At 41.1% G+C, this 16,444-nt stretch overlaps 1 protein-coding gene and 1 pseudogene across 2 annotated transcripts; one reads left to right on the top strand and one right to left on the bottom strand.

The window, feature by feature from the left end:
• The first annotated feature begins 588 nt into the window (after window positions 1-588).
• On the top strand, window positions 589-8,985 carry Nat2 (N-acetyltransferase 2 (arylamine N-acetyltransferase)). Of its 2 annotated transcripts, XM_013117155.3 has the most exons (2): window positions 589-1,130; window positions 7,299-8,985. In XM_013117155.3, exon 2 carries the CDS (start codon window positions 7,305-7,307, stop codon window positions 8,031-8,033), a length of 729 nt encoding a protein of 242 aa, XP_012972609.2. In that variant the 5' UTR covers window positions 589-1,130; window positions 7,299-7,304; the 3' UTR covers window positions 8,034-8,985.
• LOC121139181 lies at window positions 8,225-8,413 on the bottom strand (annotated as a pseudogene).
• Window positions 8,986-16,444: the final 7,459 nt, after the last annotated feature.

The following is a 16,444-nucleotide window of genomic DNA, read 5'->3' as shown; positions in this document are numbered from 1 at the left end:
TTGTTTTGTATTTAGGGGAATGGTCTAATGTAGCCCAAACTGCTAAGGAACTCAGGATGGCCTAGAGTTCTTGATTGTCCTACCTTCTCTTCTCAAGTGCTAGGATTACAAGTATTGGTTTTATTTTAGTTTGTTTTGGTTGGTTGGTTGATTGATTATAGCCATATGATAGTCAGGGAGTACTTGTGCAGGTATAAAACTATACAAGCAGCTTGCCAACAAATGGTTGTCACCAACACAGGAAATAAAATCCCCCAGAGCCACACTGAGAAAAACGTGCCTCAGAGTGACCTGACTGAGCAGGCAGAAAGTGGTCATATAGATTCTATAACTCACCCCTCCTCATCTGACCCCGCCCCCAGAAGCTGATATGTAGCAATAAATTCTGACTACCCAGAATATAAGAAAACTGTGTGCCAAAGGGGGTAACACAAAGGACTGATTCTGCCACGAGGAGTCTTTAAAATACAGTGTACGGGAAACAACTAAGAAACAGCAAGCACCATCTGCCGGTATCATTCATATACAGCAAAAACAGCAGAAGTACAATCACATGACGTGTGTCCTGTTTACAGCACATGTTCGGACACACGTCATACACATTTCACAGTCCCTGGCTAACAGGAAGTCCTGGTGCCGGTGTGCATTAAGGGAAACCTTGGCTTTGGTGTTACAGATGTCACACATCCTCCGCCCCCTCCCTTCCTGGACTCTTGCTTGGGAATCAAGATAAGTAGAAGGCCTGAAGATAAGAGACGAAAGAAAAAGGAAATCAGAAACTGATGGAAGGTGACTCCTGAACTGGGCAAGTGAATGAGATGTGTCCATCCCCTCCTCTCCGTCCTGAATCTGCTTTGCCTGAGCCCTTTTCAAGCTTTGACCTCCCACAGACTCCCAGAGAGCACAAACTGTGAAATGCTAAGGACCTTCACAAGATACCTCACTCCTTTTCAAACAGAGTTCACCCGGGGCAGATATGGCCCTGCAACTACATTTCCCAGAGATCCTTGGGTTAGCTTTAACCAGGCAGAGGGGCCGGATCAACTTGGACAGCCAATGAAAGCACTTCCTCTGCAGACTTTGGAGTGTTTCTGCTTCCTGGTGTTTCTGCCTACGGTCCTAGTAACTGGGTAAGTGGGTCCTCCCGGGGTTTCCTCCTCTCCTGAGAGGAAGACCAGGAGATAACAGAACAACTCAACCGTGAGTTTCCAGTCCTCAGGTTGTTGAGAAAGTTTGGGTGGCACAGACTTGGATCCCATGCTCTAAATACTTGGTAGTACACAGGTACTTGTAAGAAATGTTTTGTTCAAGTGAGTGACTGCCACAGCATATTCTATTAAAAAGACTTTTAGAGCCATTTAGTTGCGTTAATACTGTTTGCTTATCAGTCAAGGACACACCAGTAGTGTTGCTTACTCAAGGGTTTGTGAAATAGTAATGGTGTCTACTCAAGGGTTTGTGAGAGAGAATTAAGAGGTGTGTTAACAGCTTAGGAAATCCTTAATTGACACCCCCATCCCTCCCACCCCCGTGCGTGCACCCCGTGGATTCTCTTAACAATGCTGACCACTGCACGTCTAGAGGAATTCATGGAGGGACTTCTGTTATGCTTGAAGAAGGGTTCATCTGAAGGGTCTTTAGGAGCTGTCAGTAACACCAGAAGTTAACTACTTCCTGTGGAGCCAGACTGAGAAGTTGCCGCTGAACACAGACTGTAAGATTGCACAGCAGAAAGTCTCCAGCTTATACAAGAGTCCCAGGAGCTAGCTGCCCATGGGGACCCCTTGCTCTGTTCTGCACTGTGGGCACGATGTCAACCACATTGCTTCGCTCTTTTCTTAATAACAGTTCTGCCCTTTCTGTAGCCCCTCCTTTGACTGCCTCAGGCTCAAGGCAACTAACTCCACCCTGTCTTTCAAAAAGAGAAAAGAAAGAAAATGCGATTTTTTTGTTTGTTTATTTTAGCTACCTGCCAAAGACTACTTCCAAAGACTATGTGGCCATGCCATTTCCACCTGTGGCCCTGTTTCTCTTTCCTTTGTTTGTGTTTTCCTGGTATGATCCCCAGCCTTTGTCTGGCTGCTGAAAGCCTTTACCAGAAGGCACTGATGCCATGGAAGTTTCATATAACCTAAGGGCAGCTAGTTAGTGCTCTTTGCATATAGCCAGGCCAGCCAGTCTAGTCTTTTCCATCCTGTTAATCAAAGAGATTGCCTGGAGTTGGCCACAGAGTTAGATACTGTGGACTTCAGAGCAGAAATGAAAGAGAAAAGTAAAGAAATGGGGGGGGGCAGGGACTACACTTACAAAATTACAAGCAATTCCTTAGTTCCCATTATAACTCTTCATTGAGTATTGCCAACAGTCCATGCAATGGCTAACTATGGTGGCTCTCAATGGTATATCATACTTCCAGCCTGACGGGATGCCACTTACCTATCAGAGGCATTCTCCTTATGGATTAGCCTCTAGATTTTCTATGTTGGCCTCTTTCTCACAAGCCCATGTGGGGAAAGAATAAGGCGTTCTCTTGTGAAAACAATTGAAAATCACTCCTTTACATGAAAAAATGCAGAGGTTCTGAAGACTGGGAGTTAAGCAACAGGGGTTCTATACAGCAGCCTGTTCTCTGGGGTGGGGGGTAGGTATCTAAAAGGACAACTTGTGACCTTTAGGGACAAGGCTGTGTCACTTAGGGACAAATGACAGCAGCTGGTATAACTATTGCATATTGATCATTTGACTAAGTAAATATTTCTATGATTTGCAAAAAGCGGGGAGACTCCTGTGGCACTGAAGACCCTTCTATAAGTCTCTTACTTTGTGAATTTTAACCTTCTTATACACAGTTCTATGGAACAAACTTGAAGATGGCCAAACCCAAATTCCCCCAAACCAGATGCTGGGGCCAAGTTACATGTACGAAGGAACTAAGGAAGTGCTGGGGAAATACAGCTCTGCCTGTATAGATTATAGCTCTCATGTTTGTCCACACAAGAGCAAGGAGGCTGTGTCAAGACTCTTTATGCCAATGAGTCCTTGGTCCACAGCTGGGAGGACACTTATTTATGTGTGTCATTTACAGCCTTCAGCAAAAGATGCAAGGGAGCCCCAGAAGCCGCTGGGGACTGGGGAGTCCTCAAAATATTGAGTGCAGGGATATATATATATATATACATATATATATATATGCATATGTGTGTGTGTGTGTGTGTGTGTGTGTGTGTGTGTGTGTGTGTATAAGCATAGCATAGTGGAAGTGGTACAAAGAATCTACAGATTTAAGTAAATTACTGACAGGATCCTCACAAGCTCACCTTGGTCTTCAGTCTTCTCCAAGCTCCTATGTGCTCTTTAGATGCACACGCATGCAATGCTCTTTGTTCTTCTGTACTCATGGTGGAGAGCAGTATGTGTAAGGGGCTTCATGTGAATCACGGTGTATTTGAAACTTAATTTTGCTTTTGCTTACCATTGTTATTGTCTGTCTGTCAGAGAGTGCCTTCACTTAAGGCGCCATCTCACCAGCCCCATGTTTCCTTAAGTGTATTTTTGGCGTTTTAGGTGAGGAGTGCAATCCAACTCATCTTGGGATTTACCATTCCTTTTTACTGTGTGCATTTCTGCCTCGTGTGTCGATAAGTTATCTAGGTTAGGGATTCATTTCTTCTTAAGGTTTGGATACAGATTGTCCCCATGAGTACCTCAGATGCCGAAGGCTGATCCCCGGGTGCTGGTGCCATTTGCCAGTGATGTAGCTGTGAAGGTTTTCCCCTCAGCAGTGGGCTGAGTTCACAGCTGAGTGGGCTCTTAGGAGGTGGGGTGTAGCTGGAGCAAATGCATCACTCGAGGGGTGCCATAAGGATACCTTGTCACTGGCTCCTTCCTCTTTTTCTCTCTTGCCACCAGGAGGTGAGCATGTTCGCCTTGGCTCCCTGGCCATCGCAATACTTCTGTCTCAGCACAGACCCAGAGTGATGGAGCCAGCCCACCATAGAGGGGCACGCCTGAAACTGCCATCCAAAACAGAGCTTTCTTCCTTCGGGTTGTTTGCTTAACGTGTATTCTTGATTAATCATGACAACAGAAAGCAGCTAAGCGTCTGTTACAGAGCCTTCATGTGGCCTTTGGACTGGGTGACTCCGGGGTTTGTGGTTCACAGAATAAACAGTATATGAAAGCGAGAGACTTTGCCTATTAGAAGCTGCCAACCAAGCTGGGGACTCTCTACCTTATCTCATCAAACACGATCGTTGTTCATGTCCCGGAGCATATTAGAAAAGTTTTCACCAGCCGTAGCCCGACTGGAACACTGAACTCGTTGAGGTCTGTGCGGTCTAACCCATGAATTGTCAGCTCACATTAGCTATTGCAGAATCGGATGGCTCTGTTGATTTGTAATGGTCTTCCTAGTTCTGGTCAATTCTCAAGTTTTGCTTTATGATTTACTTATGTCTACCTATTTCTCTATAAGACAAAGTAGCTTGACTGGAAGTCTCAATGTGTAGCCCTTTTGTACTCTTCTCTGTAGGAAAAAGCGCCAGTGCTTGTAGCATTCCATCGTGCTGTGGTCTCTACTTCCTGCCTCTCATTTTCATTTACCTCTCCACTGGCTGGTAAAGAGGAAGCACTTTACCAGGATAGCTCACCATTGTTTCTCGAGTTCTTTCACATTTGAGATTGTCTTTGCATGCCTACTGACTTTCTAATTCAGTGGATGCCAACAGAATAACCAGCGTGGCTAGTGTGTCCCTTCAGTACTTGGTAGACATGGTTCCATTGCGTGTTTCTGTGGAACATTTTGCTGCCAGACTGATATCTTCCTGATGAAGAACTACTTATTTCTCTGCCAGATGCTTGAGTAACTCTTTATAATTTTAGATTTCAATAACTGAAATAGATATAGTCACATGTCATGCACATAGAATTCAATTTTTCCTGGAATGTTACCTCATTTTTCTTTCTGATATGATTTCCACAGAATTTTCATATGAACATATCTAACGTCATAAATTTTTTCTATTCTAATTTTGCACTTTCCATTTCAGAAATTTTGTTTTTTTTATACATGTCAGTATTTAGCTGGCTTTGAAATGGCTTTATTTTTCCATTAGCCTTGACTGACCATCAAGCTATCTTTCTACATACCCAATGTTTTATTGTGTTCTATCTAGAGAGTACTGTTCATCATAATGTAATATATTGCTTTATGTCCTTGATTAGTTTCTAAGTTTGAAAACTTTCTTTGCATAAACCACATTGTTCAGTTGCTGTATCTGTCACTTCTGAAGAACTTGTAGTACATTTGTTAAGTTCTTTTTGATATGCATATCATATCTCATCTCCTCGTGCCGATGTCTTGGTATATTTTCATTCATTGTTTTGCTTTATTTAATCATGCATGTGCAACATTGTCTCTGCCCTTAATTTCTTTATGGAATCCAGTTTGACTAGTGAAATGTCCATCCATAATTGGACTTTGACTTTATCTTATCGGAAGTGATGAGAGCATCAAATATGACAGGAGACCCTTTGGTGGCATGCCTTCCACACAGGTGCCCTCTCCTTCTCTGATATCATCCTTATTAAGATTGCCACTTTCTTTTCTTGCCCTTAGTCCCCTGCTGTAGTTGTTGCCTCAAGTAAGGCCACTGTACAAACTGCTTTCTGTGTGCAGTCTATATTTAGATAGTAATCAGGGATGTCAAACGTGGTTTATCCTCTTTGCTGTTCCTATGGCAACTAATGATGTGCCTTGTTGCTTCTGGGCCCGGTACTTATGAGAAAGTCCCAGACTTAGAACCTATCATAGTACTACTATCTCTTAACATCATACTTCCTAAGGGCTTCCCTATGTAGCTCAGATATTCACTTCAATGCTATCTGCACTCTGTAATGTTGTGTGATTCTTCATAATTTATGATACAAAACTACACTTTTCTTTGGAGAAGATTAATACTATATTTAGCAGTCTACATTTACTTGGGGATTGTCCACCGTGGCATTGGGGCTGAGAATTTGTAGGAGCTGGTTTTCTCCATCCCCCTTCGAAGATAGGAGGATCAAATTCAGGTTTTCAAGCTTGAAGTCAGGTGCTCACGTCTCTCTAAGCCATCCTCCCAGCCCATGTTATATTTCATCCTAAACCTCCCTTTCTAGAGTTTGTACCAGGGAAAAGAAACACACCATGACATTGAATTAAAGCCAACAACCTACTTTGAACTGACGCATATAAAATGTACTTTCTAAGAAATCTCAAAGGATCTAAGTGTGTTCACTGGTCTTGTCTAAGCCCTGTTTACATTGATGATCAGGGTGAAGGCAGGGTCTGTCCTTACAGAGAGACTCTGCTAGTCTGCATGTGAACCTAATCATATTTTCACTTATCTACTTCCCTACCAACTACTCTCGGAGCTCACAAAATTTTACCTTGAATTTTACCCAGCTCCATCAATATACAATTGAAATATATTTAGTCACACATTACCCAAGTATGATTTACTTACAACATATAGCTAATGTTAAGCCCCTAGCAAAAACTGAGGTAACTATGATGAATCTACAGTTACTAAATGTAAATTTCAACTCAAACCTAGTCTCCAAACAAAAAACGAAACCTCACTATTGCTTATACCAATATTTCTGTTTTCACTGTAAGGCCTCTCCCATCTTCCATGTTGCTTACGGTCCTGGGGAAGCAACAGTCAGGTTACAAATGGTCACAAATAAACCACCACACATTCTACTCTCTTCCCCACAGATTCAGTACAAATACCAAAAAAGGAATCAAACAGGGCTGGGGATATCTACCTAAATTCCATTTGTTCTCTCTGAGTGTTAGACGTTACACTTATGTAAATGGTACCATGGCAGCTATGCACTGTTTTGCACCATTTTCCTGATTCTATGAGCAACTGTTCAGAAGCCTATTTTAATGGATTCTGATTGGAAGATTTTTGCTGTTTATCCTTGTCTGGCTTTTTTCTTGGTACCTGAATACGCACAGAAAAGAGTGCAGAGCACCCCCCCCCCATCTAAGCAAATTGTGAGCCAGACCTGTATTTCAAGGAAATGAGAAAACCTTCATCCTGGGTCACTGAGAAAAGTCAACACTTGTCCAAGTGTTACAAATGTTGATTGTGTGTCAGTTCATATAACAGGAGCAAGATAAACATAGGTAGTTGTAAGCATTATCTACATTTATTTGTTGAAAATGAGTTTTAACTGTAATTATCCTACTCCAGTAAATCCACAAGCAAAAGTTGTAATATTTGATTGTTTTGTTTTCCTTGTCTTAGGGAACCATGGACATTGAAGCATACTTTGAAAGGATTGGTTATCAGAACTCCAGGAACAAACTGGACTTGCAAACATTAACTGAAATCCTTCAGCACCAGATACGAGCTATTCCCTTTGAGAACTTGAACATCCATTGTGGGGAATCCATGGAACTGAGCTTAGAGACCATCTTTGATCAAATTGTGCGGAAGAAGAGGGGTGGGTGGTGTCTCCAGGTTAATCATCTCCTGTACTGGGCTCTGACCAAAATGGGCTTTGAAACCACAATGTTGGGAGGGTATGTCTTTAACACTCCAGCTAATAAGTACAGCAGTGGTATGATTCACCTTCTAGTACAGGTGACCATCAGTGATAGGAACTACATTGTTGATGCTGGGTTTGGACGTTCCCTCCAAATGTGGGAGCCTCTTGAATTAGTATCAGGAAAGGACCATCCTCAAGTTCCTGCCATCTTCCGTTTGACAGAAGAGAATGAAACCTGGTACTTGGACCAAATCAGAAGAGAACAGTATGTTCCAAATCAAGCATTTGTTAACTCGGACCTCCTTGAGAAGAACAAATATAGAAAGATCTATTCTTTTACTCTTGAACCCCGTACTATTGAGGACTTTGAGTCTATGAATACCTACCTTCAGACATCGCCAGCATCTGTATTTACAAGCAAATCATTTTGTTCTTTGCAGACCCCAGAAGGGGTTCACTGTTTAGTGGGCTGCACCCTCACCTATAGGTGATTCAGTTACAAGGACAATGTAGATCTTGTAGAGTTCAAGAGTCTGAAGGAGGAAGAAATAGAAGATGTGCTGAAAACTATATTTGGCATTTCTTTAGAGAAAAAACTTGTGCCCAAACATGGTGATAGATTTTTTACCATTTAGAATAAGCAGCAGTAGAAGTTTTCAGTGTCCCTCCATGTACCTGGATTTTTAATGATAAATTTTCAAACAGATTTACAGTGCATGTAATCACATGAGCCTTTTTGCATTCATTCCGCAGCTGACTAGTTATTGGTAAATAATAATTTCTTGTCTCCTCTCTACCCCTATATTTTCATTAGCAGTAATCACACCTTGGATAAACCTCATTGGCTACAATACTGCCACTGTGCAAAACTCCCTCCTATGTTTTAATAGGAAAAAATCCTAGATATTTCATCCATAAAATATCAGCACTTTTGGTGACATGGCTTTGGAATGCAGCATAGCTGGAAATCAGCAGTTCGAAGAGCATATGGTGGCCATGCTCATGTGGGCTAGGAAATACCCAACACTGGCTTACTGCTAAATTCACACAGAATTTGTGCTAATAGTTGAACAAAAGAAATAGTGGGAAAAGCACTATTCAACCATTAAATTCAACCAGCGTGTATCCAGCATCTAATTTTTATGAGATATTTATTACCTGCATAACTTAGTATTTGGATGCAGCAAAGAAGAGGGAGGTAGCATTGGTTTCAAATTAACTCTGTAGTCTTCAATGTATGGCTTATACCAACACCATATGTGCGATGAGGACCCAAGAGAAGGGAGAAGCAAGCACAGCTAATCGTTACTTTCCGTGTTGTTTTTGTATACAGTTCTTTTTATACTATTTTTCCTACTGTGGGAACAAACACCAATATTTACAAATTTTAAAAATGTATGTCTAAAATGATTAATACAAACAATAAAATATATCTCCAAAACATTTTCAAAGAGGTATATTAAAATGCATTAACTAATATACTGTGAATGAGAGGTTTTGTCAGGAGGAAATAGGAAAATAATGGAGGTTGGTGCATTCTACAAGGGAGTCCTGTGTTTATTTTACTCCTCAGCCACGCTGATTAATCTCCACTGCTGATTCGACTAGATTTGTCATTACGTAGAAGAATTCTGGGCATTCCTGTGAGGACTTTTAGAGCTGTTTACCTGAAGAGGGAAGACCCAACCCAACCGATGATGGAATGTGGGTGGCATCATGGCCTTCTTTAGGCCCTGGGCTGAATAAAATGGGAAAGAACAAAGTGAGCTGGGCAGCGTTTATTCAGTCATTCTCTGACTATGACACAGTGTGACCTGCTGCCTAGTGTTCTCACCTCTACAGCTAGCGCTGAGCCCTCAAACTATAAGCTAAAGTACATATGGGTGGTACTCATTTTATCTGTGACAAGTCAGCCACCTATTTAGGTAGGTGTGTATGTGTGTGTGTGTGTGTGTGTGAGAGAGAGAGAGAGACAGAGAGACAGAGACAGAGACAGAGAGAGAGAGAATTCTGTGCCTACAGTAAATACTAAATAAATATCTGTTAGATAGATGATGCCTGGGTAATGTCACCTAGTCAATAATTTTGACAATGGGAAGCTTTTTTAAAACCAATTCTTTATTGATTCTTTGGGAATTTCACATTATGCACCCCAATATCCCTCACCTCCCACTCCTTCTATATCTGCCCCTCACTCCTGCAGCATGCTCCCCAAAATTAATTCAAAACCAAACAATTACAGAAAAAGACCACCTTGCTCCTCTGTCTTTCCAGTACATCCCGAGTGCTGCAGCTGGTATGGGGAAGGGTCAGCTCCTTATCTGCAGCGGCTGGCAAGTGGTGAGGGGTGAGGGAGAGGCATCTTTCCCTCACCCAGGCTGCTGCGTAACAGGTCAATAGTGGGACCAGCTCTTCCGTGTTCACACCCTTGGAGCTGGCTCTCCCAGGCCCCTGCCAACAGGGCCAGCTCTACTATGCTTTCCAGGCAAGATGCAGTTTCTGCTCTCCCAAGCACGGCAGCCAGTGAGGGACAGGGTGGGATCTCCCTGGTGTTGCAATCTATGAAGGGTGGGGGCAACTCTGAACAACTCTATCCTCTCAGTCTTCGGGGATATCAAGAGTCGTGGACATCAGCACAGACCTTGGCTGCAGCAGGACCATGAACCCAAGCAGGGGCCCTCACAGCAGCCCATGGCCCTGAGGGGCAAGCAAGCCAGCCGCCTCAGCCCGCTCCTCACTACCGTCACCTCTTCAGATCTGCCTCTCTCCCAATGAACTGAACCATCTGTCTCTTTCTCCTTCCCATACTACACCACATATTTGCTCAACACAACAGTGCTGACCACCCAGCACCACAAGATCCCAAGACCTGTGAGGATGCCTAGCACTTCAAGCTTGGAATGTTGACTTTTCCATACCTCACATTTTCTCGAGTGCTTCTCAGTATCAGGGATAGAATGTAAAATTCAGATTTATTCTGAGAGTGGTTCCCTCTCTTCGGCTATGATTATCAAAAAAATGTGAAGCGAGAAGCAGTATTAGAATAGAGGAAAATTCTTTAAGCTAACAGGTTTCCACATGGATATTTTATGTGTGATGGAGATGGGAGCAGTGCATGTCCTAGGTAGAAGTTGGCAAGAGGCCTGACAGGAGTAAAAATGAGTATAAAGTGAAATAATGCTTCAGTTAGGGACACTTCCCTGCCTCCATTGTTTGGTTTTGTTTACCTCCACCGTTTTCTTTGCCAGTGCCAAGTCTTCCTGGTTCTTCTGTACAGAAAAGGGTTTCATACATTGATGAAGACATCACCACTGACACAACACCGTAAGCCAGTCAAAATGTGACCTATCGAGAACAGTGACCTAACACTCTCAGTGAAGTTATCTGGACAGTGAGGGCTTTCTACTATGTGGGGAAAACAAAAAATGTATCAAGAGATACAAAGATATAAAATTTAGCCATCAGTATTTGAGCTCAGTCTGTGCACTGTTAGTCTCTATAAAACAAAATTTAAATGAATTTTTAAAAAGGTGAATTTCTCCAAATTGTATAGCCAGAGATAGCCCTCCATTCTTTATGGTTACCCAAACTGTCTGTCCTTCTGGTACCACCACAGAGATTAGGATATGCCAGCTTTGGTCAGAGCATCTAGACCAATAAGGTAGAAGAAGTCTGACACCATGGGTATGTCTGGAACAGTTCTAAATGGTGAACTGTACATCATTTCCTTCTGTCTTTAAGATGGAGTCAAGTGAAGTTCATGTCCCACTCTACACAATGCAGATAGAGGGACTGTGACAAATGCAAGTAACCCTTCAGTCCTATTAAGGGTTCACCTTTTAATTCTGGAGAGGAAACCACATAAGTAGGTTACTGCATATTTGTGTCTGCATTTTCTATGGTCTAGGATCCCTGAGGATAAAAAGGTCTGATGCAGCCAAATCAATTCTATGGGTGATATTTATAGTAATGTGCCTACATTGAAAGAGAAGAAAATATCAAATAAATAATCTATATTCTCATGTACTCAAAAAGCAGGAGCTGTCTAACTTCAAAGTTAGTAGAAGGGGGATGTAAAAATGAGAGCAAACAATCAGATTGCACAATAACAGAGCAATAGAAAAGTTCAGCAACAGAGCTGGACTTTGGAAAAGTTAGATGTTCTGGAAAATGATTAACTAGACAACATGGAAATTTAAAAGTACTAAAAACTGACAGTTAATGGGGAGACCTTATAACTAATAACAGCTACAAAGGTTTCTAAGAGTTTACTATGAACAATGAATGAGTCAACTATTAGACAACTAAGGAAAAGGTAAGTTTATAGAAACACATAACATACCAAGACTTAAACAAGAAAGAGATATTTGAATAGGCCAATAACGAGAAAGGGCATTGAATCACCTGTTTGAAAGTCTCTAATTAAAGAAAAACTCAGAACCATATGGTCTGATAGCTGATTCATTTGAAGAAAAAACAGTCATAGCATTTCTCAGTCTCTTCCTGCAAACTAAAGAAAGAAGGAGGCACATCTCTATCCCTATATCACTTGACCAAAACCAGTGATGTCCCCAGAAAAGCAAACTGCAGTCAAGCATTCCTAATAACATACATGCAAACCCCCAAAGACCCTGTTTCCAACAGCACCTCAAAGGCTCAATAGCATGATATGTAGGATTTATTCTCTAGGTGCAAGGATGGCTCAACACACACAAATCAACTAATGTGATTTGCTATACTAACAATACAAAAGCTATATAATCACTTCAAAAGATGTATTAAAAACTTCTGTGAAAATTCAACTCATTTTCCTGATAAAACCTCTTAATGACTTTGGCACAGAATGAGAGTTCCTCAAAAGAAGAAAAGTCACATGTGACAAACTCACAGCTAGTGTCATAGCCTAAGGCAAAAAGTTAACAGCCTTCCCTCTCAGGTAGGCAGTGAGACAAGGATGCTTACTCCGAAGCATTCTGTTCAACCTAGTATGGGAGACTCTAATACCATAGGAGAGGAGAGAGAATCAAATGTGAATGCAAGAAGTGAAATCCTTTGTCTTTGCTAACTGTTATCATATATGAAATCCTTTGTCTTTGCTAAATGTGATCATATATGAAATCCTGTGGCCCCCACCAAAGAGACTTTTTTTCTCTTCCTCTTCCTCTTCTTCTTCTGTCTCTCTCTACACACACACACACACACACACACACACACACTGTGTTTTTGTTTTGAGAAAGGGTTTCACTGTAGCCATGGCTGACCTGGAACCTCATTTGGAGACCAAGCTGGCTTTGAACTCAGAAATCTGCCTGCTTCTGCCTTCCAAGAACAGCAATTAAAGATGTGTGTCATCATGCCCAGCACAGATTTTTAGAAATAAACGAATTCAGTAAATGTTTGTGACACTACAGTGATCTTTAAAAATCGATAGTGTCTCCAGTGCTTATTCAGTCATCATTAGAGAAGCTTCCTCCTGCAGCAAATGGGAACAAATACAGAAGCCCACAGCCAGACAGCACCCAGAGAGACCTTGGAACACACAGCTTTAAATGTGTTATCTCCAACAAATCCTTCACCCCATAGCTCAGGGAAACCCACAAAAGAGGAGACACAAGCATACGAGGCAAAGGGGATGGAGAACAAGGCTCACTAAATCCACTGAGCAGAACTTATGTGAACTCACAGAGATTGAAGCCTGCATGGATCTGCACCAGGTCCCTGGCATATATAGTATAGTTTTCAGTTTAGTGTTTTTATGGGACTCCTGAGTGTGCGAATGACTGGGTCTCTGATTCTTGTGCTTTCTCTTGGGGCTCTTTTCCTTCTGTCGATTTTCCTTGTATAAATTTAGTGTGATGGTTTTTGTTTCTCATATTACATTTTACTTTGTTATGTTTTTTTTTCTTATTATCTCTTAGAAGCCTGTTTTTTGCTAATGAGAAACAGAAAGGGAGCGGAAGGGCAGGTGGAGAGGAATTGCAAAGAGTAGCGGGAGTGGCAACTATAATCAGGACCTATTATGTGAGGAAAGAATCATATAATGGACTAAAATCCAACATATATAAAGACAGCAAGCTATTCATTAACAAGAACACTAAACCTATTAAAAGTCAACAAATGCTGGGTGGTGGTGGCACACGCCTTTAATCCTATCACTCGGGAGGCAGAGGCAGGTGATCTCTATGAGGTTGAGATCACCTGGTCTACAAGAGCTAGTTCCAGGACAGCCTCCAAAGCCACAAAGAAACCCTGTCTCAAAGCAGAAAAACAACAACAACAAAAAAAGTCAACAAATGACTTGGGCAGACTCAGAAGAAGGCATCAGAGAAATATGAACTGAAACCACAATGAAAGGCCACTAACTACTTGACAGGTTGATTATTATCTAAAAGAGTTCTTAATAAATTCACAGACATATAGAAATGAAAGAACTGTAGACTCCTGGTGGCAATATGGTAAAGTAGTACAGTCACTTCAGAAAACAATATGAAGGCAGCTCAAAACGCTGAAATTGAATTATTCTAGGATTCAGTAATGCCATTTCTACATACATACATAAAGGAACTGAAATTGATGGTCTGTAAAGGTGTCTGCACCCACACATTCATTACAGTGTTATTTGTTTGCTTGTTTCTTTCTTTCTTTTGTAACAGTAATATTTGGTTTTACCATAGGTCCCTGGGCTATCTGATTTCAGGTTCTCAATCACACAAGCAGAGTTAGGTATGGGTTCCAGCTCTTGGAGTCTGCCTTAAGCCAAATCAGATTGATTGGTTATTCCCCCAAGCTTTGTACCACAATTGTACTAGCATATCTTGAAAGCAGGACGTCATTGTATACCAAAGGATTTGTGGCTGACTGGTATTTATGTTTCTCCTTTGGTAGCCTACAGAGTACCTCCCTGTACCAAAGACTAGAACATAGGGATGAAGGCTCTGTGTGGGCACCAGCTTAACTTCAATGAGTTGTATGGAGTTATCTTCAACAATGGAGCCTTGCAATCTATTTATGGAGAACAACCTATAGCCTTGGCAGTAGCCTGGATTATTTGGGGATTCCCATGCGACCCCTTTGCCCAACAACTTAATTAGATGTAACATAATCCCAGTAGTGGAGTCTTCATTTGATTACAAGAGATGAAGAGATGTTCAGTGGGGTCTTTGTCTCCCCCATTACTGGACAATTTCATTTGGATCACCTTCATGCATGTATATGTTTCAGGAAGCTTCTACTGTATTACGTTTCCATACTACCCCTCAAATGGTCCTTAATTTTACCTATCTCTTCCCATAGTCCCTCCTTTGTCCCCTCTCCTTCCTCCCTTCATTTGATCCTCGTTATTCTGAGACCTCTAGGTGGTTTCCAATGACTGGCTATTATGAATAGAGCAGTAATGAACATGATTAAGCAGTGATCTCTTTATTCGGATGAAGTGTCTTTTGGATATATGCCCAGGAGTTGTATATATGGATCTTAAGGCAGATCAAGTCCCATCTTCCTAAGGAACCACCACATATTTCCATAATGTTGTAAGAGTTTGCACTCCCACCAGCAATGAAGGAGGATTCCTCTTATTCCACATCTTCACCAGCGTGAGCTTTCACTTGTGTTATTGATCTTAGCCATTCTGAAAGGTGTAAATGCAATCTCAGTGCAGTTTTGAATTGCATTTCCCTGAATGGCTAAAGATGATGAACATTTTAAGTTTTCTCAATCATTTAATTATTCTCTATTGTTATCTATATATAGGAGGGCTACTGATTTTTGTTAGTTAATTTTTTATCCAGCCACTTTGTGGATAGTGTTTATCAACTGTAGGAGTTTTGTGATGGAATTTTTAGGATCACTTATGAAACTACCATATAATTTACAAATAAAGATACTTTTACTTCTTTTCCAGTTTATATCCTCTTGATATTTCCTTTAGTCATCTTATTGCTCTAGGTAAGACTTCAACTACTGCAAGAGCAGAAAACCTTGCCCTGTTTCTGATTTTAGTAGAATCAGTTTGAGTTTCTCTCAATTTAAGCTGATGCTGGTTATGGGCTTTCTGTAAAAAAAAAAAAGCCTTTATTATGTTGAGTTATGTCCCTTGCATCATTAATCTCTCCAGGATTTTTATAATGAATGGATGGCAGATATTGTCAAAAGCCTTTCTGCATCTAATGGGATGATCATGTGATTTTTGCCTTTCAGTTTTTTTTTATGGTGGATTACATTTATCTGCGTATATATGTTGAACCATCCCTGCATCTCATTCTGTGCACAAGTATTTTGTTGATAATTTTTGCATCCGTGTTCATAGGGGAAATTGGTCTGTGTCTCTTCTGTTTCTACTGTGTGGAACAATTTGAGGAGTATTGGTATTAGCTCTTCTTTGAAAGTCGGGTAGAGTTCATGATGAAATCATCTGGTCCCTGGGCTTTGTTGTTGTTATTGCTATGAGACTTAATGACTGCCTTTGTTTCACTAGAGATTATAGGTCTGTTTAAATTGCTTACCTGATCTAAGACTGCCTTTGTTTCACTAGAGATTATAGGTCTGTTTAAATTGCTTACCTGATCTAAGACTGCCTTTGTTTCACTAGAGATTATAGGTCTGTTTAAATTGCTTACCTGATCTAAGACTGCCTTTGTTTCACTAGAGATTATAGGTCTGTTTAAATTGCTTACCTGATCTAAGACTGCCTTTGTTTCACTAGAGATTATAGGTCTGTTTAAATTGTCTGTTTAAATTGCTTACCTGATCTAAGACTGCCTTTGTTTCACTAGAGATTATAGGTCTGTTTAAATTGCTTACCTGATCTAAGACTGCCTTTGTTTCACTAGAGATTATAGGTCTGTTTAAATTGCTTACCTGATCTAAGACTGCCTTTGTTTCACTAGAGATTATAGGTCTGTTT

This window comes from Mesocricetus auratus, unplaced genomic scaffold (genome assembly GCF_017639785.1).
Source record: "Mesocricetus auratus isolate SY011 unplaced genomic scaffold, BCM_Maur_2.0 Super-Scaffold_6731, whole genome shotgun sequence".
Taxonomy (NCBI): domain Eukaryota; kingdom Metazoa; phylum Chordata; class Mammalia; order Rodentia; family Cricetidae; genus Mesocricetus; species Mesocricetus auratus.
This window is presented reverse-complemented; position numbering and strand designations above follow the sequence as displayed.

Coding starts and splice junctions, on each gene's coding strand:
- Nat2 (XM_013117155.3), top strand. CDS start 7,305: ATGGACATTGAAGCATACTTTGAAAGGATTGGTTATCAGAACTCCAGG.